The sequence below is a fragment of the Daktulosphaira vitifoliae genome, unplaced genomic scaffold (genome assembly GCF_025091365.1).
Source record: "Daktulosphaira vitifoliae isolate Bord-2020 unplaced genomic scaffold, ASM2509136v1 Scaffold_4, whole genome shotgun sequence".
Classification (NCBI taxonomy): Eukaryota; Metazoa; Arthropoda; class Insecta; order Hemiptera; family Phylloxeridae; genus Daktulosphaira; species Daktulosphaira vitifoliae.
The window spans coordinates 28,797,635-28,824,194 of record NW_026099575.1 but is presented as its reverse complement, the minus strand read 5'-3'; the positions used below and the strand labels follow the sequence as shown (position 1 = coordinate 28,824,194).

The window sequence follows — 26,560 nt, the reverse complement described above, 5'->3', positions numbered from 1 at the left end:
GTGTAATACGAAAGTCAAAAGAAGCAAAGGAAATATTTTTAGAGGAAAAGTGCAAAGAAATAGAGATACAAATGAGGAATGGTAGCAGAGATGCAGCGTATAAATCAGTTAAAAATTTTTTTACCGATTATAAACCAAAAAGGGGGGCAATAGAGGATAACAACGGAGTAATTATTTACGAGGACAAACATAAAGGTAACATATGGAAGAAGTATCTAGAACAGCTATATGAGGGACCAGAACTCACGGGACAAGAAATAGAGCATGAAGAAGTAATGGATAATAACTCAAATTATAGTGTACTGAGAGAAGAATTTGATAAAGCACTTAGAGATCTAAAAAAGAAGAAGGCTGCAGGAATTGACGAAATCCAAGCAGAACTTTGGAAAGAATCTGGCGAAAACATGCGCAGTGAGCTTTTTAAACTCATAAAGGAGATATTTAACTCAGGAAAACTTCCTGTAGACTTTACTAAGTGTAAGATTATTCCTATTCCGAAAAAAGCAACCGCAAACAAATGTGATCAGTACCGTACAATTAGCTTGCTGACACATGTGTCAAAAATACTGACAATAATTATGTCAAGAAGAATGGAATATAAGATCGAAGCCATATTGTCAGAAGACCAGTTTGGATTCAGAAAAAACATGGGTACAAGGGAAGCAATACTGGCTTTAAGAATAATTATCGAGAAAAGAATTAGAAAAGATAAGCCTACATACATAGCTTTTGTGGATATAGAAAAAGCGTTCGACAATGTCAACTGGGCAATAATGTTCAAGATGCTTAAAAAAATAGGTATAGAATACACTGAAAGGAGACTACTCTTTAATCTATACCAGAAGGAAACAGCTGTTATACGATTTGGCGAAACTGAGGAAGAAGCACGCATAAGAAAAGGAGTAAGGCAGGGTTGTACTCTCTCACCTAGCATATTCAATGCATACATCCAGGAGGCAATTAACATAATAAGAGAGAAAATACATTTGGGTATAAAGATAAATGGCAGGAAAATCGATATGCTACGGTTCGCAGACGATATAGCAGTCATAGCTGAAAATGAAGAAGATTTGCAAAGGATGCTAAGGTGTATGGAAGAAACTCTGCTCAATGAACTGAGCATGAAAATAAATACGAAAAAGACCAAAGTTCTCGTATGCAGCAGGAGCAATAATATTACGACAAGAATACATCTGCAAAATAACCAAGAAATAAAGCAAGTAGAAGAGTTCGCATACTTGGGAAGCATAGTAAGTAAGGATGGCAGAAGTAAAAAAGAAATAGTAAAGCGAATATGCCAAGCTAAGATAGCATTTAACAAAAAGAGAGGACTTTTTACTTCAAAAAATATTAGCATACGTACCAGAATATATCTCCTGAAGACATACGTATGGAGTATAATGCTGTATGGCAGTGAGACGTGGACGATTGCCAAAGAAGAGCGAAGAAGAATAGAAGCTTTCGAGATGTGGTGTTTCAGAAGAATGCTCAAAATAAGTTGGACGGGCATGGTAACAAACGAGGAAGTATTAGAAAGAATGTCCGAGAGAAGAACTTTATGGAGCAGTATCAAGAAAAGGAGAAATGAATGGATTGGACATGTATTGAGACATGGTGGGTTGCTAGGATTGATTATAGAAGGCTGCGTGGAAGGAAAAAATGCTAGGGGAAGACCACGAATGGAATATATGCAACAAATAATAGAGGACCAAGGATGTACTTCTTATGAAGAGACAAAGAGGAAAGCAAGTAACAGGGAAAAGTGGAGAATTGCTACAAACCAATCTCAGGATTGAATACTGAAGAAGAAGAATTATAGTGAATTGTTGAAGATTCGTTCCCCAGTTTTGTTATTGTGTCAGATCACCTAAGGTAATAATCATATTTTTTGTTTGTTGCTCATATACTCCACGCAGCTGGATTAATCAATTTATTTAAGTCACATGGATGACAATGGTCAATTGTTAACTCAAAAATCTCACAAATAATTGTTATTTGTATTAATTATAGATTTACTACTAATTATGTATATAGAATGTTCTTTGTATTTGTATTTATGTGTATTCACTAAAAATCACATTTATTTATATTGAAAAGTATTTATTGGCATTTTTGTCAACTGTTGTTAATATATAACTCAAGGAGACATGGTAAATTTTCGACATATCATTATTGTTAATTGTATAAAATAGAAATAATTTTATGTGAGCCAGCAACCACAATCTTCTTGCATACATTTGAATATAAAAATCCTTTCCTATTAATCACCAGATAAGCGCGATATTATTTCCAGCCCCTGGTAAAAATACCATTTGTGTTTTAAAATTACTTAAAGATTTTTCTGTCATATTGTTAAACTAAACATAGAGGTTCCCTTTAAAGAAAATTAAAGTTTAGATTTTTAACTCTGAAGGAGGAAAAAAAATTTTTTCTACATATTGTTGAAGTATTTTTAATTAGACACATTCTTTTTCTACAAAAATTAAAATATTTTAATATTTTCCATGAAAATCAGTGTCTTATCTTTAATTAATCACTCTGTATAGCTTAAAAAGACAATTTAATTAACTATCTAGAATTTAAACTTTTTGAAATAATTTTAGCGTGTAGGCATACCAAGAAAGCTGGTGTAGTTGAAAGTTATGAAAGTCATATAGCACCAATCACAGCAATTGATACAAATTGTGCAGAAGGAACTACTGATTTTAGCCATTTGTTTCTTACAAGCTCTATTGATTGGACAATAAAATTATGGAACATTAAGGTTTATTTACTTCTTTTATCGTTTAACTTTTTTAATTCATTTTTAGCTTCGATGCGAAACTGAGAAGGTATTAATTTTACTAAGATGTGTTTTTATTTTTTTGTGTCTGTTACCACTTTTTCTCAGCTCTGACTGGACTGATTTCTTTCAACGATATATTAAAAGATCATAAATTGTATCTAATTAAAAATTTACATACAAAAATTGAAAAAAATTTCCCTCGTTACCCGTAAATGAGGAAAATCTCCAAAAAAATTACAAATTTAAAAATCGCTAATTTTTTCAATTTTTTTTATTTAAAACTGCCATAACTTTTTCAAAAATTACTAAATCAATATAATTTTTTTATTTATATATACATGCATGATGTCGTTACCTATCATTTGATATATTTTATTTATAAATCTGACCCTTCGCCTGCCAACAAAGGGTATTCAAAATGACAACTTTTTCAACTTAACTTTTGAAAGTGTTCCGGACTAAAGTCTAACACTTATATATATCTTAAATTAAAGCTAATGTAATATACTTTATTATGGAAAAAAAAAATTTCAGATTTTATTTTGTTTACACGTTGAAAATAGTTACCAAATGTTATTTTTGTGTGAAAATTCTCGATATTATATTTTACATTTTTAACTTTATAATGCTATAACTTATTGAAAAGTATATGGACCAATACAATTTTTTTATGGGAAATAATATTTATATCACTCTTTCATTTGACATACTTTTTTTTTAATAACACCATTTCCTTATATATATTATAAATATATATATTTATTCATATATTACACTTATAAATCATAAAACTTGTAATCAAGATATAAATAAGTAAATAGGAGATCATGTAGCTTTTGAAATAATCCATCAATTTTTTAAAATTAAATACTATCTACAGATTTGCACCGAAGCATTTTTAATGATAATGATTTTAATCACTGTCAGATATCATTATACTTGACCCAACTATGCCACGTCCCTACTGTGCTAGTTTTTTTTTTTTTTTTTTTTTTTTTCAATACAATGTGTATTTATATTTACTATAGGAATCTAAGCCCATCCACTCATTTGAAAATAATAGTGACTATGTGAGTAGTGTAGCTTGGTCTCCTGTTCACCCAGCTGTGTTTGCAGCAATTGATGTCACGGGGAGATTAGACCTATGGAATTTAAATAATAATACTGAGTCGCCAACAGCTAGTACTATTCTTGAAAATTCACCTTTATTAAAAAGTCTTATGTGGTCTCAAAATGGTACACATTTAAGTGTTGGTGATGAATATGGTAAAATATCTGTTTTCGAAGTTGGTGAAGTAAGTCAATTATTTTAGTAGATAGATTCAATAATAATTTAACATTGTAACTATAAAGACCAATCCAATAACTTGTGATGAAAATATAACATTGTATTTTATAATTTCAATTAATAATATGATCTTTCATTACATTGTTAGTTAGTATGATTGCAAAAAATTTTTTATAATATTTATAGCAAATGACACAACCACGGCATGATGATTGGTCTAAACTTTCTAACACTTTACAAGAATTGAAGAGTAACCAGACTGATGAAATGGATAAAACTATAGCCTATAATACTACTTCATCGACTACTACTTCAGCATTCTCAAGATCATCAAATATTTTAATGAAAGCTTAGTTATTATTTATTAACTAATATAATTTAATATATAATATAAATATTTATAAATAACACAAAATGCCAATTTTCAAAGAGATAATTTTTTTGATGTATTGTAAAAATAAAATTTTAAATATATGGCATGTTTATTTAAAGATTTCTCTAACAGTTAATTTAAATTGTATACATATATTAAATTTTAAAATAAAAAAAACAATTTAATCAATTGTGAATTTTATTAAACCATTATTGAGTATTTACCAGTCTCCCTACCCAACCGATTTTGAGTATGATTTTGATCATGTTGAGTTTAGGCACTTATACTTTTGTAATAATGTTTAATTATGTTATTTTTTTAATTGTTTATAATGTTTAATGTTTAAAATTCCAGTTAAGTTAGTTTTCGGTCTTCTTTTTTTTTTCTTCGCCTTAATCCCAACTACTTGGGGTCGGCCACCCTTATCCTAAACTTCCATTTGACATGATAGTGTAGTTAGTTTTCTCTAATTTAAAAATCAAGCCTAAGTTTTGTAGATATGTCAAACTTTATGTACTTAAAATGGTTTTATATAAAATATAGGACACATTACTTTCAATAAGAATTACGTGTTTTACTAATTGATAATTTTTAAAATGGGCTAGCCAAGGTATTTTGTCGTTCTAGTCAAAATCCTAGATTTTGTCTTTAATTTTTTTTTTCATTATATATTTTGGATAAAAATACCTTAAATACAAAATTGGATTTGACATCTCAGAGCTCCAAGTCAGTTACCAATTCAGTGGCATATTTAGAAATTTACTAAAGGAAGAGTTCGTATAATTTTCAGAAAATTATACAGGCTTCCATATATCCATCCATATACTTTCTTTAACTATTATAAATTATATCAATGAGGAGGATCCAGACTTCATAAACTCATGAATACGCCATTGTTCCTTTTTGGAGTTTATACAATTTGTATTAAATAAAAATTTTCTTGTATCTAATGGGAAAGAGTTTTACTATCTGATGTATTGAGATTGAACCCATTCAAATTTTAGGCTCAAGGCAGCTGTAAAAATGTAGCCCGTGGACAGCCTTGATCCGACTTTGATTCTTTTTCAGCGTATGTTTATAATTTTACATGAATGACATGGATGCATTTAAGTTTAACCATTAAAAATGTATCTAATGTTATTAGTTATTAAATGTTATAGTTATTTAATTTATTCTTCTTGATAATAAAAATTGATATACACATAAAAATATTATTAATTCACCTTATTTAATAAAAAATGATACTCTACAATCGCAATATTATCATTACATTTCAGTCATTTTTTCTAAATTATTAATTTACACTATTTTGTTTATTTAATATTTTGATATATATGTGGCGGCTGAAACCGGTCTTATAACTTGAACTTGGCGCCACAAAATACAATTAGTGTATATATTTGTTGTTGTATTTAATTTAATTTTACGCATTTCATATTAAAATGTAAAAATTCTTCATTAAAACTACATGACGCAGTAATTATGTAATGATTACATTTGATAAAATTTACAATAATAAAATATTAAAAAAATTTTTTAATTTTCGAGTATATTTCTTACGTAAATTACAGCAAAATAACCAATTAAAGATGATAGATGATTGTGTTATTAGTTTCATTTTTAAGTAAAATATTTCGCAATTTATTTCTTTTTAATTGTTGTTTTATTATACTAAATAATCAGTAAATATTTTAATCTAGTGAACTGGACAACACAAATATAAAATGAAAATATATTGTCGTCTAATTGATAATATTTTTAAAGACAGAGCGGTACCGCTTTATCAAATGAAAAATTATGTAAAATTAAAAAATACTATCAACTATCTGGTGGATATTGTTAGTTCAAAATAGTAACATTTGCATTTAAAGTAATCTTTTTAATACTTTTCGTAAAATATAATTCGTTATTTTGTTCCGGCTTGGTCATTTAATCTCTCAATATTTTATTATATATTTTTCTATTTACTAAATAAGTAAATATCTAGAGAAAATATCACTCTTCTTCCATTATTTCCAATAAAAATTTTAATTTAGTAATTTTTTTTTAGTTTGTACTTTTAAATCTTTATTAACAATAATTTTAATAATATTTAATTTTTCTTTATTTTTGAATATACTAATAATTATTGTCATATTTGTTATACCATTATAAGATAGCACTGTTATTGTTATACTTCTAATTTATTTATTTTTTCTTTGTTTATAATTGTTGAGCTAAATATTATTTTAATAAAGGCTATAAAAAAAGAAAAAAATTCCTTATCATGTAGTATTAAAAAAAAAATGTTAAAAAAAACATCGAATGTCCTATTTATTTCATTGATACGGTAAAAAAAAACAGTTTAAAATTTCATTGTAATTGTACTTTACTTAATCCATAACCAGTGGCGCCGGAACAATTTTTGAACCGTGGGAGTTGAGCACAGCTACAAATACAGAGGAAGGTAAAAATTTTCCCGTGTTAAATGGGCTAGTTTTAAATAAAGAATATAGTAGAAAATAAAATGTTTTTAATAAAAATAAAAAAAAAATCACCCACTTATTATAATTTTAATATATTTTCTTATCAATTTTAATAATATATACGCACACTTATAATACAAATAAAAATGAAAAAGAAGTTTAATTCAACAACTCAAATTTTTCTGTAAACACATTTTCTCTCCACTGTCCGACTTATAAATTCTTTAAAAATGTCATCCAAAAGGATTTCGTTGAGTATATTTTGATTCAGATGTATCAGCAGCAAATGAGTTAAACGCTTTTGGCTCATAGTGAAACGCAAATAGGTTTTTAAACGCCTCAAGCCACTGGATATTCTTTCTGGTGTTGCTGAAGTGGCAGGTACTGTAAATAAAAATGAAAGTAGTCATTCTACTTGATCCATCAAACAATGTGTAATTTCAGGTAATGTGCTCAACACATCAACTATGTGTATTAAATTGTCAATGTATTCGCCAAAATTTAATATACTGGACAACATTATTAATTGAGCTCGCAGTTGATCAATATCAAAATCCGTCACATGAGTGGAGAATAATTCTCCTTTTTTTTTAAGTTTTTCATCATTTATTGTTCTTATAAGAATAGATTCAATGAATACTAGTTTCTCAAAACCAGACTGAGTAAACCTCCTGTGTATTCTTGAAGTAGACAATCAATTAAAGAAAATTATTCTTTTCTTAAAAATGTTTTTCCGTCGATGTTAGCTGGAAGTATTACTGAATACTCAAATCTAGCAAGAACCTTTCGAGTTCTGAATGGTTGGGGTAACTCAAGATCGAGGTGATCGGCGGTTTGTTGTTTTGTTTTATTCCAAACATCATCAAAAACCAAATCATTGTGAAAAGTTTCAAGAGTTTTAATTAATATATTAAATGTATGTTTTGCACCACTAGCAGCATACGATGGGCATTGTAGTGCAGTAGCTAATTGTTCACATGGACCAAAAATTAATGATATAGAGTTTAGCGAAAAGAGAGTTTCGAATTTCCAAAGCTTTATCTCATATCCTCGTAGAGATGCATGTCTGTCTTAAGCAATTGAATTTGATTCTTTTAAAATATCTCCAACCGTTAAAATAATTCATTCATAGTTTTGTATAAATCTGTTAATCGCTTTTACTCGAACTGTCCATAGTGTTGGACAAAGCGAAAAAATTCCTGGCATTATTTTGGTGTTCATGAATATTTTCATCATTTGAAGAGGAAGGGAGAACAACATCGGAAAACTTATTTTTTCGTTTTGCTAAATCTAGTATGGTAATGCTTACAAATCTTACTAAATTTAGAGTGTCATTGGCTAAATCTACAGTCTTAATAGTATCACATAAAGCCAAGTCCAATGAATAAAATATATTTGGGTTGAACTTCAGAAATTCGTTTTTGCACTCCACTAATTCATACTTCAGACATATTGGCAGCTATATCGAAACAAAGTCCCCTAACATTTTCAAAATTTAGACATATTTTGATTGACAAGATCTTCCACTTGTTTTAGGAAAAACAAACTCTTTTATCGGTATAAACTGTTCAATCAAATTTAAATTTGTTATTGACACGCGATCGTGTGATTTATTTGAATGGGTGGTAATGTATATTACTTCTTATGTTGATGATTTTGGTTGTACGTTTTCATTTTCTAGTTAACAAATTTAAATAATTAATTAAAAAACTGTCTATAATAAATTGCACATATAAAGTATTTTTGTTTAAAATATTGTTTAATTTATTATGACATTAAAAATACGTTATTAAATGTATAAATCAAATGATATGTTAAAACTGTCAGTAGACAGTGACTTAATTAACATTCGGTATATTATGAATTACTTACCGTTACCGTTGTCTTTTGTATTCTTAGATCTTTTCTGAAAAATTGCTGTTATTTTACTTGTTCGTTTCATCATAACCACGTATTCACAAATCACAATTATATAAATTATAACTCAATTGTGTCCAATCACGTCGATTATTGATAACCAAAAGATTCATGAAATAAATTAGGTTACAAATCTATTATACAGACGCGATAATGATTTCTTGTTCTGAAAGCTATTATTCTATTTTGGGTGTTACGGTTAAATATTAAATCGTTTCATTTTCTAAATAATGAGTAATTATTTCCATGTTATCTTATTCTAATATACATACCTCATATACTTTATAAAATATTAACTACTGCATCCATAGTACATACAAGTTATTTCTAAATAAAATAATTTGTTTACTGTATGTGTAAGTTAATACTTAAAAATAGACAGTTTATTAAATATATTTGAGTTTTGTTTCTATATTCAAAATAAAAGTTAAAGACTTTAGGAGATGAACTATGTATTTTAGTCACGGGAGCCTGATTCTAGGAAACTGTCTATGAAGGCTATGCCCTCACAACATTTTTCCCGTGGAGGCAGTTGTCCCCATTGCCCCCCCTTTGTTCCGGAGCCAATGTCCATAACGACGAGCGTACAGGCAGTTAATTCTAAAAATAAATTGCTAATAATAATAATATACTAATATTTTATCATATGGACGACGCTGCCGATCGTCCAAAACCCGAACATAAGATTGCAGCTGAACTGTATCATTTATTCTGTATATTATATACGTCTCAGAATATTGCTCGGACGACGCTGCCGATCGTTCAAACATGTCTGTGCATGCGTACCAGCCTATATTGAGGGAAACTTCTGTTCGTACATGACAAATGTATTAACTATTTTACTATTTAAAAATTTGCATTTTTAATAAAAATGTAGAATTAAGAATATACAAATCAACTTTCTTCTTTTAATTAATTTTAGTAGGGAGGTGCGATCGTCCCGTCGTCCAAGCCAACACTGACCTAAACATTTTTGTATGAAATGATAGAATAAAATTTATTATAATTAATAAAGACGACAATTTGTATGAGAATTTTGAAAGGTTGCTTAATAATAAAAGAAATAAGAATGATAAAAATTATCATTTTGATAACTATAATTTACACTTATGATGCTTATTAATTTATAGATTTTTTTGTTTTTATGGCATAGAAATTTGGCTTTTATATCATATAAATATAAATATTTATTAATAAGCTTTAGAATCAATGAATACCATGAAAAATTTTCAAAACCTACAATAATTGTTAAAATAGTTTTATACTTAATCTAAAAAAGTTCATAAATATTTATAATAATAACTACACAATACTAGTATAATTAAATAATAAAAAAGTAAAACATTAGTCATTCAATAAATTTTTCATATTGACTAGTTAAAAACGCTTGCCTAAGAGAAAGAGTTTTTTGTAGGACAATTGTACCTCTTTAATTCTTTCGACTTTCATTTTTATTCTCAAGAGAAAGCAATAATGTGACAATTAACTCAATACTTTTGAATCGTATATTTGATAATTTAAAATGAAGTACTAAAGTTCTTAAAAAAAAAAACCAAAAATTAATTGATTTTTTGTATCTACTTATTTTTGCTTTTTTATACATATCTACTAACTAATGATGTAAAGAGCTAAACACTAACTATAGAGACACAAATGACAATAAAAATTGTATACTTTTTTACCAATAGAAAAGTATTTCTAACATGGAAAAAATTTACTTATGACCTCACTAGGACATTAGTAACTAACGTTACGTTATCATAGATAAATTTTATATAAAAAAAAAATTTAGCTTGATTCTAATTTTTAAAAATTTTCAAGGCAAGGTTTGGGTTAAGTGCCTTTAGGCAGTTTTTAAAAATATATCTTCTTTGGTATTTAATCAAATATATAACTATTATTAGAATACTTAGATGGATGAGTGGAGTGAATAGAGAATATAGGATAAGGAACAAACATATAATAGGGAGTATAGATTTAGCGTCAATCGTGGAAAAGATGAAAGAAAATAGACTTAGATGGTTTGATCATGTTATGAAGAGAGAGAAACCGAAAGCTGTAAGAACAGGAAATTAATGTTGAAAGAAAAAGAGGTAAAGGAAACCAAAAAAAGAAATGGAGGTTTGTTATTAAATGTGATGTGAGGATGGCTGATGTACGCGTAGATAATGTGGAAGATCTTGTCAAGTGGAAGTTTAGGATAAAGACTAGTTCAGACTATGCCAGTAATTTAGTCGAGTGGTAAGTGATTTACTAACTACTAAAAGATTTAGTAACTGAAAAGTGTTCAAACAAAACTAGGGTTTAAAACTGTTTTAGTACATTAGTAGTCGTTTTGGTGCTGTGAAAAGGGAAAGAGGGGGAGCTACTCGACCAAAAAAATAGAATAGAATGGACTGACTAAATTAAATTACTTTACTAAACTACTCGACTAAATCTATTTGTTCATACATGATTAGTTACTAAAATACTCTCTACTTGACTAAATTACTGGCATAGTCTGAACTAGTCTTAAGGGTGGCCGACCCCAAGTAGTTAGGATAAAAGAGAGCACAAAGAAGATAAACATTACTAGAATACTAACTACGCATCAAGATGGCCCCCTAAAATTTAGATCCTAGACAATTACCTTGTTTGCTTAGGGCCTAGGCCAAAATACGGCACTAGTTAGAATATTAATCATTACACGTAGTAACACATAATGCGTAAAACATATTATTTTATTAATTATAAATTTCAAATCTAGAGAATAAAAGATTAAAATTGTAAATTAAGGCAGCAATTACTGTTGTTTGCGAATGTATGAATGATTAAGGTCGCGTTAAAATTGTGCAAAACAAGAGGGGAATGACGGCGACGAGATGGCGCTCCTAAGTGTCGCGTCAACAGACTAGTGACATCCAAGGACAATGAACGGCCTTTAGAAAACCGGTATACACCGAAAAAATTCCAGACGATATTTATGGTTTGTGATCCAAACAATGTATTCATAATTATCTTAAATATCTCATGTGAATAAGTTGCAGTGAACATTGATAAACAATTCTTCAAACACCTGTTAACAATTGTTTGTTAACCAAGATATGAAATAAGTCTAAACCAAGATAAAATTATTATCATTTTCTAATTTATCTTCTGTATCACACAATATATTCTTAAATATATAAAATTAAAAAGTAAATACCTAATAAGAGTTATTATAAATTATTTTTTCTCTTAAATTTGGATATAATGTATATTTTACGACAATAATATTAAATTATTAAATAAATATAAATGGTTAGTTTGAAAAAATATAACTTACAATTAGATTTAGCTCGTTTGTTTGATTTGTGGCCTGTGCTTTCACCAAATCCATAATTAATTTTAATCGTTTAGTTTTTATAAATTATTTTGTAATATTTTTAAACTAAACATTCAATGTATTATCGTGAATAAATAATAAGGATTAATAGAGTGATGACCATGTCGAGACCATAATATTCTTAACAATATCAGTTAAGTAAATGAAAAAATAATATATCAAATAATCATTATTTTTTATTTATAAAATTTGACTGAAGTTATGTCACGTACATACCCTATTTTACCAATGTATTATAAACATAAGCCAATACACGGTAACTCCATTATTTTTCATGTGATATACTAAGTTTTTGGATTTACCGTGTTTTCGCTTACAAAACATCAAATATATTGGACTTACCGTATATTTTCTTATTTTAAATTTCATTTTTAGATGGGTTTTAATAGGAAATATGCTATTTTTACATCAAAAATCGGTGTAAAACCACTAATTTTACATATAGAAACAAAAAAAAAAATTTTTTTAATTTTGGAATTACCCTGTTTTCGCTTAGCACGGCAGTATGGTACATAATAATTTCTGGTCATTAGAAATCAACTTCTACTTCCTCCTAGGTTTAAAGCCAAAATATTAAACGGGGGAAATGTCTTTAAAATATTTTAACTCTCTTCATGCAATATTATCAAGATTACCCTTATGACTACAATGTACCTTAAAATACAATTCGACGGGATGCAGATACCAAGAAACCTGTAGAATGTGTACCTATGCACATCCATTTAAAAAAAGAATCCAAAATATAAAATAATATTATGTATATATAAAGAAAAGATAAACTGTGTAAGGAAAATTATTTTATGTTTTCTGTGCTAGTGCAATTAAAAAAATTGCAAAATATTTTATTTTTGAAAATACTAATCCGTATTTTTGTTAGGTATGTAAGACGTGGGTAGCAGTAATGTTGCTCTGTGTAGTAAAATAACTTTATACGGGCTTGTAGATGATACATAAAAAATAATTATAATATTATAGTTTGAAAATAGAATTGTTTTTTCAATCTTTTTACATTTAAAAATACTCACATGTATATTTTTTAATATTTTACTATATACATAATAGTATTCAAATATTTTGATTGATATTAAATCATATAATGATAAAATATTACTATACAATTTTTTTGACTTAGATTAATAGTGCTTAATAAATCAATATAACGTTGTTTTAATAATATCAGTATATGTTCTTATGATCTATAATTTTTCAATTATGTTAAGTTCAAGAACGATATTAATTATTAATACAAAAATATTTTTGTAAATAATAGTTAAATGTGATATTTCATTATTTAATCACATTAAAGGAACCACTACTGATGGATCTAAATAATCAATAAATAATTCAAACTGTATTGGTAGCTTGAATTATTATTAATCATATACATTATTACACAATGTTATAATTTTATCAAAAATATTTTTTGATATAATCTGTTGTGGAGATTCACACGGGGTGTAATTAAAAGGGATAAAGTTTGTCCTTTCAAAATTATCGTAATTAGCTAAAATTATCTATTGAATTTCTTATAGCAACAAATAACAGTTTATCCAAAATTGAAAAAAATTACTAATACTATAGACAGGGATGATTCTAGAGTATGATTCTAGGACATTAGAGTATGAATTTTGTCGACTAAAATACCTTAAATTAATGAACAAAAAAAAATGTTTATAATATTTTTTTAGAAAAGTAGTAAAGTAATCGGCAGATTTTATTTAAGTTGAGGAATTATTTTTCCTTAATGAACCAAACGCGGATCCATAAAAAATTGTAAGAGGGATTCATTTAATTAAATTTAACCACCATGAGAGATAACCATTTTTACAAAAATCCAAATTTAAGAACAAATTATCTAAAAAAAATTTTTGCAATTAGTATAAATGAGATGATCCAATGATTTGATATTACAACAATTTAGATTGGTAGGTGACACTTATGATTTTTGGATATGTCCGTGAAATAAACTAGATTATCAAAAAAAAAATTTATCAAAAACGACTATAACACAAAAATTGTTACATTTTAGAAGAGGTTGCGACACTAAATTTCTATTAATACCCATTTGGTTGCACTACTGTTGAAGTGTATTTATTATTTTTCTGAAATACTAAATTTAAGTTAACATAAACGATTTTAATAATAATAATATAATGTCATTGTTTCTATGATAATGGTAAAATATTAAATTTTATATTCCATCACATTGTAATATATACCACTAAGGAAAATAAAATTTAATGATGTTGCGTTAAAGGTTTACGCATCGTAATTTTCCACAAAAGTGCCATTCACATAAATTTACTTAACATACATCAAAGATTTCTTTTTTTTATCAAATTCCATATTATAACAGATATGATACATTTAAAAATTATACAACAGCTGAGTAGACAATTTTCTAAGTTCAACAAAATATTTAGAAATTTACTACAATAATTCACGTAAACCGTCGACGATAAACGGCACAATCCTATTGTTCTTTGTAGTGAGAAGGAATGCGGATCCGCTGAGATGATGGCAACCGGCTCTGCACGTAGACCAGGGTAACCGATAATATATGTATTTACATACTATTAAACATAAACAGACTCTGTGTAACTAACGTCAGTGTTCGGTACTTGAACGCGACGGATTATTTTTTATGTACCTTCTGACGTATTGATGTATACGGCGTGTGTGAGTAGACAATCGGTGGGATTTCCCGACCGAAATCCGGCTCGTTAGTAAACATGCATTTCAAATTAACGTAAGACGCACTGCGAATAAAAAAGATGCCCGTCCGCGTGCAATGTTTATTTTTAGAAACCATTCGCGTTGTATTGTACCATTGTAATATAAATAGAATTTAATCTGTATGTAGTGTAGTCTAAATCGAGTAGTAAGTCTGTTTTGTATAAGCTGAGAATATTTCTCTTATTTATTTACAATGTTTTATATTTTCCCATAGTAAATATAATTTACATTATATCTGTAGGATTTTGGTAAGCGATCAAATTTTCGTAATATGTTAAAATATTTTCGTTTGCTCAAAATTTAAGTTAATTAGTGGTTATTAATTTTTAGTATAAATTAACTTTAAAGTAGAGAAGAACACTTTAATATGAGGGTTTATTTTATACATAGACATTTGACGAAAAATTTAATAACTCATCGAATGACCATATTATCATAACCATGTGGATTACTATGACGTTAACTATCAAGAAACTAAATCTCCACTAGGTTATTGAACCAATATCAGAGGATTTATATAATATAGGTATCCTAAGATGACTAAATAAATTTTAGTTTCTAGTAAAAGATATAAATATGAAAATGTGTACATAAACTATTTATTTAAATGTAGGTAATAAAATAAATGAGTGGTTTGTTATTTTCGAAATAGACTAATTTAAAATTTGTTAGCTTACTTTGAAATTAACTATTGAATTCAGAACTATAAGGATCAATAAGAAAATTTCAAAATAGTTTCAATGTTTAGTTAACATGGATGTAATTTGATAGTGGCTTAATTGAAAATGTGGCACATTGAGAAAAAAACATTTTTAATTGAAATTTTATTCTTTATTCTCCTATTTCATCAATTATAAGTATTTAACATAGGTACAACTATAGTGTTGCTAAGAAGATTTATCTATGAGCCTAAGAATGTCTTAAACCGAAATTAGCATTTCCAAAAAAAGAAAATTCATTGATAATTTTAAATAAAAATACATGAGCGTAACTATAATAATTTTTTTAAAGATGCTAAACTAATTTTCCCCGAAGCCTAAAATTTGTTTTAAATTATTGCCTAAGCTTTTGATAAACAAATATTGAATTAAATTTTAATAACTATAATGAAAACATTATAGTTATTAAAATTTAATTATAATTACTTAATATAATTTTTATATCATCAAGTGTGCAGAAAAATAAATATGCAATCTTATGAGGCTTTTTTTTTTTTTTTTTTGCGCGTATTTATGTACTTATAATCAATAGTGTATTTATAGAAGTACTTGGAAGTATATACTTATTGGCGACATTTGGAGGACAGGCTTAGTTTCTTCAATATTTAAGCATAAATCATAAAAAAATACTCTTAGAAATATTTTAGGATGGGAGAAATTCATCTTGAAACAAGAATCGTTTAAAAAGTTTTTTTTTAATTGGGTATGTTGATTTATAATAATTAACTAAAATAAAATGTTACAAAAAATTTATTGTAAAATTTTACAATATAAATATTTATCACCAATGTCAATGGCATTTCTAGAATTATTTCTGGTTGGGATTATTTATTTGAAAGCTTTTTCTAACCTATTCATCATTATATCCAAATCATGCATTTAATTAAATTAAAGTTTTTGACATGAAACCCTCTTAAATATGCTTTTGATGAATACTAAAATATTCATATGAAAATAACATAATAATATGAATATAAAAAGTATCACTTTAAACCCTTTAAGTCTTAACTCTCAAAAGTTACAACTGAACACTCGTCACGCATACGAAGACGTCATTGTAAATTATATTATTTAGTTTTAAACAAACAAAAAAAGTGAATTTAAAAATAACGATAATGTAAATTGAAGGCACTCTGCTTGAGACTAATGACGCAGAGATTCAAATTTCAGTGAAATATTTCTTTACAAACGTAATACTTATGCTGGACATGTGTTAGATATTTATCGTAAACCAAACATAACATTTTTATTAAATAATTTGCGTTGGTATGTAACCGAGCCGATTCTCTAACAGCTTAGTGAATGTCAAGGACTCGGATGAGCGATGCAATGTTGAGTATGTAACTTAGAACGATTGTATTGGCGCTTGTGTGAGAAAACCGTTCCAAATTTTCCGGAATCTATAGTGCACAGCAGGCGCCAGCCGTTATTACTTTCGTGGCGTGCGCAAGCGCAATCGTTGCCGCCAACCAATTCCGGCCATCGGATTCACCTCAAATCTCAGCTTCATCTGTGATTACAGTCAGTGTGTTTCAAGACGCGCATTGTGAGACTTTATGAAATTCGAGACGGTTCTAAAAGAACTTAACACGATGAGACCTTATATTTTTTTATACCTATTTACAGCTTTTATAGTTGCAAGCACTTCTGGCTCTGCTATACCAATGTGGGAATTTCTTAGTCGTGGAGAAAAGGTATGTCACAATAATACGTAATTCAATTTGAAGTTATTTGGCGCGAAAGTTTTTATTTGATTGTTAAAAAATATATTACCTTTTACGTTTAATAAAATAATATTTTAAGTTTAATATAAGCTCCAGTTATTTACCTGGGCTAGATTTTACAAACGTATCAAGTGTAGGCAAAATTTAAAGAACAAGTGGGAATTTGACATAAATCATAGAAAACTAAATTAAAACATTTATTGTATTTAAATAGGGTATTAACTAATTAAAATTTTAAATTTACTAAATGTCACTTAAACAAGGATTACCCTCATTTAATTTAATTAAATATTGAAATATTACGATGCAGTAAGAGAGAAATGAATAAATGTATTTAATCTACATGGGTTAGACTAACTACGAAGTCCAAGGGGCAACATCTCTCGAGCGGCTCCAGAAATTTTGAATTTCTAGACTTCGTATATAGTTAAAATATTTTTAACTGTATTAAATGATAGTTTATGTCGTTTAATATTATTAATTATAATTACGACGACAAAATAGCGATTTTTCAGAGATTTGAAATCGTTTCTTTTGTAGTAAGTAATTAAAATGTCCTGTAATTTTTGTCTATATGTTTATATGATAGATATATGCTTTCAGCTTTCTATAGTGTTTTTGAAATGGTGATTTATCCTCTTAATAAATTATTAATATAAATCACCAATATTTTTAAAATTAATACTACATTAATAATTCTAAGCGTGATAATTTTTTTATTATTTAAATGATAGTTTTTACAAAAAAATAAAACATTAAAAATATAGAATATAATGAGGACTATTAGTAAAGAAATAAGATAATCGTAATTGAATAAATTAAGGAAATTTTATAAAAACAGGTTGTCCCAATAAAATGGGCATATTGAACTGAATGTCTGCAAGATATCTGATAGATGTCTAGGCCCTACAATTACAACTTGCCCGAAGATATTTTCTTGTTAGTAAATAAAATACAATTCAAAAATGCGGTCGAGAAAAATTTTCATGTAAGAATGTTTTGGTAATTACTTATCAGGGTTACAAAGATTTTAACATACCAAAAAAAAAAACTTGTAACTGCTTTTTAGATTTCACTTTAAACAGAGTGGGTAAAATAATTCAATTTTTTTATTAACAAAAATACCAAAAACGTGTTGGTTCCACATAAAATCACTGTACGTTATATATTATGGTGTATACCGGTTGGATCGTCCAACTAGGAATAAAGATAAAGACGCGTCATTAGTGGTTTAAACAAGAATAAGTTATCACCTACAGAAGTAATCCGTTATATCTATTGTATATCAATTCTTAATAACGTTTCTGTTTTTTTAACATTAAAATAATAATTTTGAATATTTTCACATTATTTTTTCATATATTATTACCAAGAGTGGTGAACAGTTTAATTGTTTTTCATGATAAACTTAAATAAAAAAAATAACGCTTGTGTGTTATATTACAATCTTGTAATTGACCTTTATTTTTTTGTTAAAGTAGTTATCATATAAAGGCGGTTAAAGATATGTTTCGTTCTTATCTTATAATTGTAATAACTAGTTGTATATAGTGTTGTTTTACTTGCGTCTTAATTAACACCAACCCGTCATTGATCTTTTTATACTTATCTGTATTAAGTTTATCAAAACTTAAAAAAAAAATCGATTATATGTAAATTCTATTCTTTCGCACTTGATTTATGTTAATTTTGAACACTTGGCCTAAAAGTTCTGTTTTGCTAACACTAGGTCTATGAAAAGACATCATTAATATTTTCCATTATTTATGTTTTACTAAATCTTAACTAGCTTATTTAGATTTTGTCGAAGCAAAAATATTTTTCTTTTATCGCAAAAAAACAATTTAATAAAAATAGTTTTTCTATAGAACTGCTTAATCCTTAGTCCCGGTGCTGATTTTTATAATGCTAATACCAATTATCATATACACTTAAATCTTTCTAGGAATCATTTGTTTGTTATATAACAAATTTTATGATATTTTCTATTTGATTTTCAGTCTATTAATTAGACTTCTGTATACACAGAATAGTTCTCTATTCAATGTATTTCCGTTACCTACTGTACTGAGAGCTAGTGTTTTTCTATCACTTGTTAACACTTATGATTTGTTATCCAAGTAGGAACAACCAGTAACAAACGAAACTAAGCGTTAGTGTAAATAAACAAGTCTTTGCTGCACCGCATCACATATCTTGTAGTATTTCTTTATAATAATAATTATAAAACCATTAATTATAATTATTCATGTTGAATAAAATACAGAATTTATATTTGCATATTTATTTAATTTTAATTTTCTATGTATTTCTGAGTTAAATATAATAATTGCTTAAATTTAAAGCAAATGTAACAAATTATACTGTTTGTTGAATAAGTAAAGTAAACTGATTATTGATACGAACAACGAGAACAGCGGAAATCCTTTTAAGTAACTATTTCAAAAATGCATTTAGACTAATAAAATATAACTAAAACAATTTTAGGCCTCTAAAAATGCCTAGAAAATCACTTAATCATAGTTTTTGACAAAAATTGGAGTTATCCATTTTGATTATTTAGTATGTCAAAGAATTTCAATTTAGTAAACTGTCAAATCAAATTTAAAAGTATAAAAATTGCTCGTACAAAAAAAATAATTATTACATTTATAACCACTCTTAGATTGTATATTCTTCTTAGTGTAGTTTTTAATATATATATTTTTTAGTGTATTTGAATCTTTTATATATTATTGAAGCCTAATAAAACATAAGTACAGATGCTCGAGAAGTCTAGGGCTATAAAATATTTATGGTCCTCAATTTTTGAACCCTAAATGACCATTGTTCATATTATTTTACTGTAAGAATATCCCTAATATTTTTACTAACCAAGATCTCTATCATTTTTTTTTTGTAGCTCTTTATGTCTATATGAACCTCGAACTTTACTTGTTTTTTGTTTACTGATTAGGGGTTATCCTTCGTGTCACATATTTATTAGTTGATTTACGCTCGAATTGTTTAAATATTCTGTTTTGCATATTATAGGAAGTTGTACTAATTTAACGATTCCTTCATTGTAACCTTTCCTTGTTCTTCGATTTACGCGAGGCTACAGATTCTATCATAAACTTTATAGCGCACAATTATAAATGTTAGCTGTGTACTATTTATTCGTAGAAACTATCTATGGACGCGGAAGTGCTTGACTTTCTCTAGTTTTGAACATGCTAGTATGCATGGCAAGTTAGTTTTATGGACAATGACAAACTTAAGTACTATGTCGTAAAAATGCATTTTATAGACGTAAAAAGTAACTGCATAAGTATGATTCATTTAAACTTGACATTAAGTAATATTGTATATTGCCTATTTTGTTAATATTATCTTTTTTATGAGTATTAGTAAATCAGGATCTAATTAACACAAAAAAAATATTGGTTCCCTTGACAATTGACTTTAATTTAATTAAATCCCGTTGTCGTTGCCTTACAGCTACCACGATACCTAACAGAAATTAGTTAGATTAGAATAGTTTACATTTTAAATTTTAAGCACATAAAAAAAAACCCAGCACAGTGGGGTCGTGGCATAGTTGGGTCCAGTATAGATGATATCAGACAGTGATTAAAATCACTATCATAAAAAACGCTTCGATGCAAATCTGTAGATAGTGTTTAATTTAAAAAAAAAAATTTGTTAAAATAGCATATTTTTGAATATGGTAGCCATTGCGCATAGAAGATAGGTCGTCGGGACAAATTTTTTTTTTCATTTTATATTACATAAAATAAGCTTTCATTTGATATATGTTTAAAGGACGAAGTATTTCCGGAACATTTTCAAAAATTAATTTGAAAAAGTTAATTTTTGTAAAAAAGTTGCTATTTTAAATCCCCCCTAATGAGTAGGTTAAGTGATAGATTTCCAAAAAAATTATATCAAGTGAAAGGGGAATATCTAAGGTTTCAATAAAAAAAATATTATTTTTTTTTGTTCATTTTTGAAAAAGTTATGACAGTTTTAAGTACAAAAAACATACCGATAAAAGGTAATTTTTATTGCAAACATTACATTTTTTTTTAATTTTCGACAGCCATTTGCACATAGAAGATAAGATGTCGGGACAAATTTTTTTTTTTCATTTGATAGTATATAACATAACCTTAGATTTAATATATGTTTAAAGGACGCAGTATTTCCGGAACATTTTCAAAAGTTCAGTTGAAAAAGATCTATGTTTTTTTTAATATTTCAAGTTTTGAACGCCCCCTATATAAGGGGAAATTGTCCAATTTTAATAAAAAGTATGTCAANGGGAAAGTGTCCAATTTTAATAAAAAGTATGTCACATGAAAGATGTACTTATAATGTATTTTGAAAATAAAAATTTGTGCTGATATATACATTTTTCAAAAAGTTATAGCATTTTTAAGTTGAAAATTAAAAATTGAAAATCGAAAATTTTAACACAAAAATAGTGTTTTTTTAACTACGGCAACCGTTTACATGCAGAAGATAAAGTGTCGGGACAAATTTTTTTTTTTCATTTTATAGTACATAAAATAAGCTTTAATTTGATATATGTTTAAAGGACGCAGTATTTCCGGAACATTTTCAAAAATTAAGTTGAAAAAGTTAGTTTTTGTAAAAAAGTTGCTATTTTAAATCCCCCCTGTGAGCAGAATAAGTGTTAGATTTTCAAAAAAAAATGATATCAAATGAAAGAAAATTACCTAAGGTTTCAATATAAAGAAATATTATTTTGATTAGTTAATATTTGAAAAAGTTATGGCAGTTTTAAGTACAAAAAACATCGTTATAAAAGGTGATTTTTATCGCAAATATTACATTTTTTTTATAATTTCGACAGCCATTTGCACATAGAAGATAAGGTGTCGGGACAAATTTTTTTTTTTCATTTTATAGTACATAAAAAAAACTTTAATTTGATATATGTTTAAAGGACGCAGTATTTCCGGAACATTTTCAAAAGTTCAGTTGAAAAAGATCTATGTTTTTTTTAATATTTCAAGTTTTGAACGCACCCTATATAAGGGGAAAGTGTCCAATTTTAATAAAAAGTATGTCACATGAAAGATGTACTTATAATGTATTTTGAAAATAAAAATTTGTGCTGATATATACATTTTTCAAAAAGTTATAGAATTTTTAAGTTGAAAATTTAAAATCGAAAATTTTAACAAAAAAATAGTGTTTTTTTAACTACAGCAGCCGTTTAAATTTTAAATGTAGAAAAAAAAGNAACTACAGCAGCCGTTTAAATGTAGAAGAAAAAGTGTCGGGACAAATTTTTTTATTTTATTTTATAGTACATAAAATAAGCTTTAATTTGATATATGTTTAAAGGACGTAGTATTTTTGGAACATTTTCAAAAATTAAGTTGAAAAAGTTAGTTTTTGTAAAAAAGTTGCTATTTTAAATCCCCCCTAATGAGCAGGTTAAGTGATAGATTTTCAAAAAAATGATATCAAATGAAAGGTAAATATCTAAGGTTTTAGTATAAAAAAAAATTATGTTGATTTGTTGATTTTTCAAAAAGTTATGGAAGTTTTAAGAAAAAAAAGTGAAAAAATTTCGAAAATTAGCGATTTTTAAATTTGTAATTTTTTTGGATATTTCCCTCATTGGCGGGGAACGAGGGAATTTCAATTTTTAAGTTTAATGTCTTCAACTAGATACGATTTGTGATCTTTTGACGTATTTTTGAAAGAAATCGGGGTTCAGTGAGAGCTGAGAAAAAGTGGCAACAGACATAAAAAAAAAAAAAACACATCATAGTAAAATTAATACCTTCGCATCGAAGCTAAAAAATAGTGGAATCATTACAGATTTCAATTTATTTACTTATTTAAGATGTGTTTTGATGTATTTAATTGGTGCCCTATATTAAATTATTTTTATGTTTATTAACTGATAATTTTTTTTTAGATGAGTCACTTATTCAACATGTTTGTAAAGCAAGTAGCAGATTTTTGTGATTCGTCTACAATGCCAGGTAAACTTTTCACCTTAATTTAAAATTTTATTCAATATTTAACATATTTTATCAATTTTCTGTTAACCATTGATATTTCACCGAATAACCTACTATAAAGCGTTAGAAAAATCACTATACGTATTGTGCCAGTTATTTAATATTAGGAATCTAACGGAACGCTTCCTACTTTTTTATTTGTGTTACTGTAGAATGTAGTATGACAAAATTATTGTAACTATTTTTTTTCCCATGAAAGTGGTTTATTCTCGTTATTGCATAGAAGTAAAAATTGTGACCAGGGATGAATTTAAAACTAATGAGGGAAACGTTTCAATTTTTTTTACCTAGTTTTCTTGATAGACTTTCAAGGAAACTTGTCTGATATATTAAACTTTTTAAATCATGAAATGTAAACGCAGTGTCTTATGAATCGTTTATTATTGTGATACATTCTAATTTCTCCATTCATCATTCATTGTTTCCCGGTAAGTTCATCGTCGTCAAGTTAATTGGCATGTCACCATGAAGGTTATTGCCTCTCGTTATTGCGGGTCACGGTTAAAGTGTTAAATGTTTAAAATATTCATTTCCTCTCAAACTTGTCAATCGTCGTTGTTATTAATGATTTTATTTATACATCTAAGAAATTTAACCAATTACTTTTAAAAAATAAGTTTTTACATTTATTTGAGTTTCCTTGTTATGTATCTAATAAAATATTAGGCATTACATCCATAAATGTTTTACACGAAAGTTCCATCAAAAGTTTATTATTTCCCGTTTAAAAAGCCATGAACTTTTTAATTTAAAGTTATGAAAATTGAATACCATAGTCGTCAGGGCACTCACTTGGGAATAGGGTTGCATAGTATTGGAATTCTATTTCGAAATGTGTCTAGATTACGTTTCGACGAGCTTTATTTTTGGTCATTATTTGAGAGAAAAAAAATATTTTGTTCATTTATAAACTATTTGCGGGAGTACAATTAAAATTGTAAATTACAGTAACTATCAAGTTATGACGAGTTTCATTAAATGAAAAATGATGTTTTTCAATAGGGTATTTATAAAATAATTTAGAGGAGGGGTTTAAATTTGTATGACATTTTAAATAAATTCTTTTAGTGTTACAAACTGATAAGACCAAAAATTCTAAAATAACACATACTTTTGATGAAAATTTATAATAACGTATTATTTCTTGTGTATTCTTTTTTTGTTAGGTAAAACTCTTTTAGAAACTTGGAGAAATAATTGATTTTAATTGTAATAATAATAATAATAATAAGTTATTTCCATTTTTTTTTTCAGATTGTACTAAAGTATTACTAATGTATGGATTAACTAACTTGGCGAAAATGGGAGATGACAGTTTAGACAAAATGGACCCATATCAAAGAGGTTCTACTTCAATGAGTATGTGTTATTAATAAATATTGAAATTTATAGCTTTTAACAAATTAAGAATAGTAACTTGTGTTTATTTAATGTAAATATAAATCAATATTTAAGTCGCGCTACTAAATGAAATAATATTAAGTGTGAAACCGATCTACTAGGCTAGTATTAATCAAGGAATTCGTGCAGTGTACATGATTTTCCAATAATCTAAATTTATATTCATATAATTATAATTACGAATGTACAGTGGTGTAGATGATAGTGGTTAAAGGGGCTATACCCCCCTTAATATTAAAATTATTTCAATAATCTACTCGGAGACATTAAAAATTTACTTTCTTTAATTAGTATTTGATAGAACGATAATTTATATTTTTAATTTAATGTTGAGTATATTATATATATTTATTAATTACGTTTTTTTTTTAGTTTGGGACTCTATGATGAAAGGAGGTTATAGGCCATCAGAAACAACTGGCAACAGTCATGTAAATGAGAATACTGATCCATTAGGTAATTATAAGTACTTATTTTTTGTATAATAATAATAGTTCAAAGTATTTTTAAAAAATTCAACCTTTGGCAACTACACGACCTATAAATAGTTAAGTAGGTATGAAATCCCTAAATTTCTTTAGCTCCAAAGTTATAGAGCCTCCAAAAAAGACTTATTATTTTTACTAAATATTAGAAATGTTAATGCTATAGATCAAGCTATAGCAAATGTACATAAAATATACCTTATGAGAACGATGGGTGAAATACCCCATTAATTTTCCATTGGATATTAACTATAGAAAATGATACAAAATCTTCCAATAAAAGTTTTCTGATACTGTATAGAACTTTTATGTACCCACTGTCAGCTTTAGATATGGTCAACACATATGACAGAATAGGGTACCAAACTTTAAAGGGTGCATCAGTAATAATTCCATTTAATGTTCCAGATTTTCTGAGTGGATTTCCTGTTTTTTAAAAAATTTTTATGCATTTTTTGTTAACACATAATAATGACTGCACGGAGTGCTAAAATGCCTAAATCATTGAATAGTTTTATTGAAGAAATAAATTGTTTACCTTAATTTATTTTAGAAACAAGTGGTGGGAATGATTTGGGATCAGCATCAAATAATGTTGAAGATATAGCTTCACCACCAGGTGGTTACGTTATTGGACCAATGGTTGTTAGGGTCATGCCTGATGGTCGTCCAGTACCTGGTGATTCCCAAAAACCATTACCTAAAGATGAAGACGCAGAAGAATATATGGCAATGCGTTCAAAACCTATGCCATCTGTGATTGATATGCTAAATCAACAAAAACGTCATGATAAATCTATTTTAAGACCTTATAGATTTACATCTAAATTAATAAACTAATTCTTACTGTATTTCCTCTCAACAACTTGGTACAGTTTCAGATTTAATATTTATTTATTTATTATATTATTAAATTAGTAATCAAGTAAAATATTTCTGAAAGTTTTGTATGGAGAAGTATTTCATCTTGTATAATTCTTTTTTGACTTTATTGTTTTTATTTTTACTAGTTTTTATTGTATCAGGGTCCTAAATAATTGTAAAATAGTTCTTTAATTTAATTTTGTAGTGATACTATTATTTATTTATTTGTGATAAGTTTTATTTATTTGTAAATAGTACTGTTAGGTACCATTGTTGTGATATTTCTATTAAAATTAATAATTAATATTTGTATTAATTAAATATTTTGATACTAAAAATGTTTAATTTATTACTATGTTTTTAAACTAAAGAAATCTTGGTCAATTAATGTTTTT

At 27.0% G+C, this 26,560-nt stretch overlaps 2 protein-coding genes and 1 long non-coding RNA gene across 10 annotated transcripts in view; 2 read left to right on the top strand and 1 right to left on the bottom strand.

Moving 5' to 3' along the window:
• Positions 1-4,636, top strand: part of LOC126906191 (cytoplasmic dynein 1 intermediate chain) — a 19,092-nt gene extending 14,456 nt beyond the window's left edge. For all 6 annotated transcript variants that reach the window (XM_050686546.1, XM_050686548.1, XM_050686547.1 and 3 more), the window contains 3 exons: positions 2,604-2,764; positions 3,814-4,080; positions 4,260-4,636. In XM_050686546.1, the coding sequence (XP_050542503.1) occupies positions 2,604-2,764; positions 3,814-4,080; positions 4,260-4,427 (596 nt within the window). In that variant the 3' untranslated portion in view covers positions 4,428-4,636. The remainder of the gene's footprint in view (positions 1-2,603; positions 2,765-3,813; positions 4,081-4,259) is intronic.
• Positions 4,637-7,548: 2,912 nt separating this feature from the next.
• LOC126906216 (uncharacterized) lies at positions 7,549-9,322 on the bottom strand. Of its 3 annotated transcripts, none has more exons than XR_007704205.1 (3): positions 9,101-9,322; positions 8,784-9,009; positions 7,549-8,588 (listed from the first exon to the last, which is right to left on the bottom strand). It is a non-coding gene; the product is annotated as an uncharacterized LOC126906216 (long non-coding RNA). The 3 variants fall into 3 exon arrangements; XR_007704204.1 differs by having other exon boundaries at positions 8,784-9,001; XR_007704203.1 differs by having other exon boundaries at positions 8,784-9,322.
• Positions 9,323-17,091: 7,769 nt separating this feature from the next.
• Positions 17,092-26,554, top strand: LOC126906208 (rhythmically expressed gene 5 protein). Its single transcript, XM_050686588.1, has 5 exons — positions 17,092-17,341; positions 23,310-23,376; positions 24,670-24,774; positions 25,189-25,272; positions 25,855-26,554. Exons 1-5 carry the CDS (start codon positions 17,204-17,206, stop codon positions 26,139-26,141), a joined length of 681 nt encoding a protein of 226 aa, XP_050542545.1. The 5' UTR covers positions 17,092-17,203; the 3' UTR covers positions 26,142-26,554.
• The last annotated feature ends 6 nt before the right edge of the window (positions 26,555-26,560 follow it).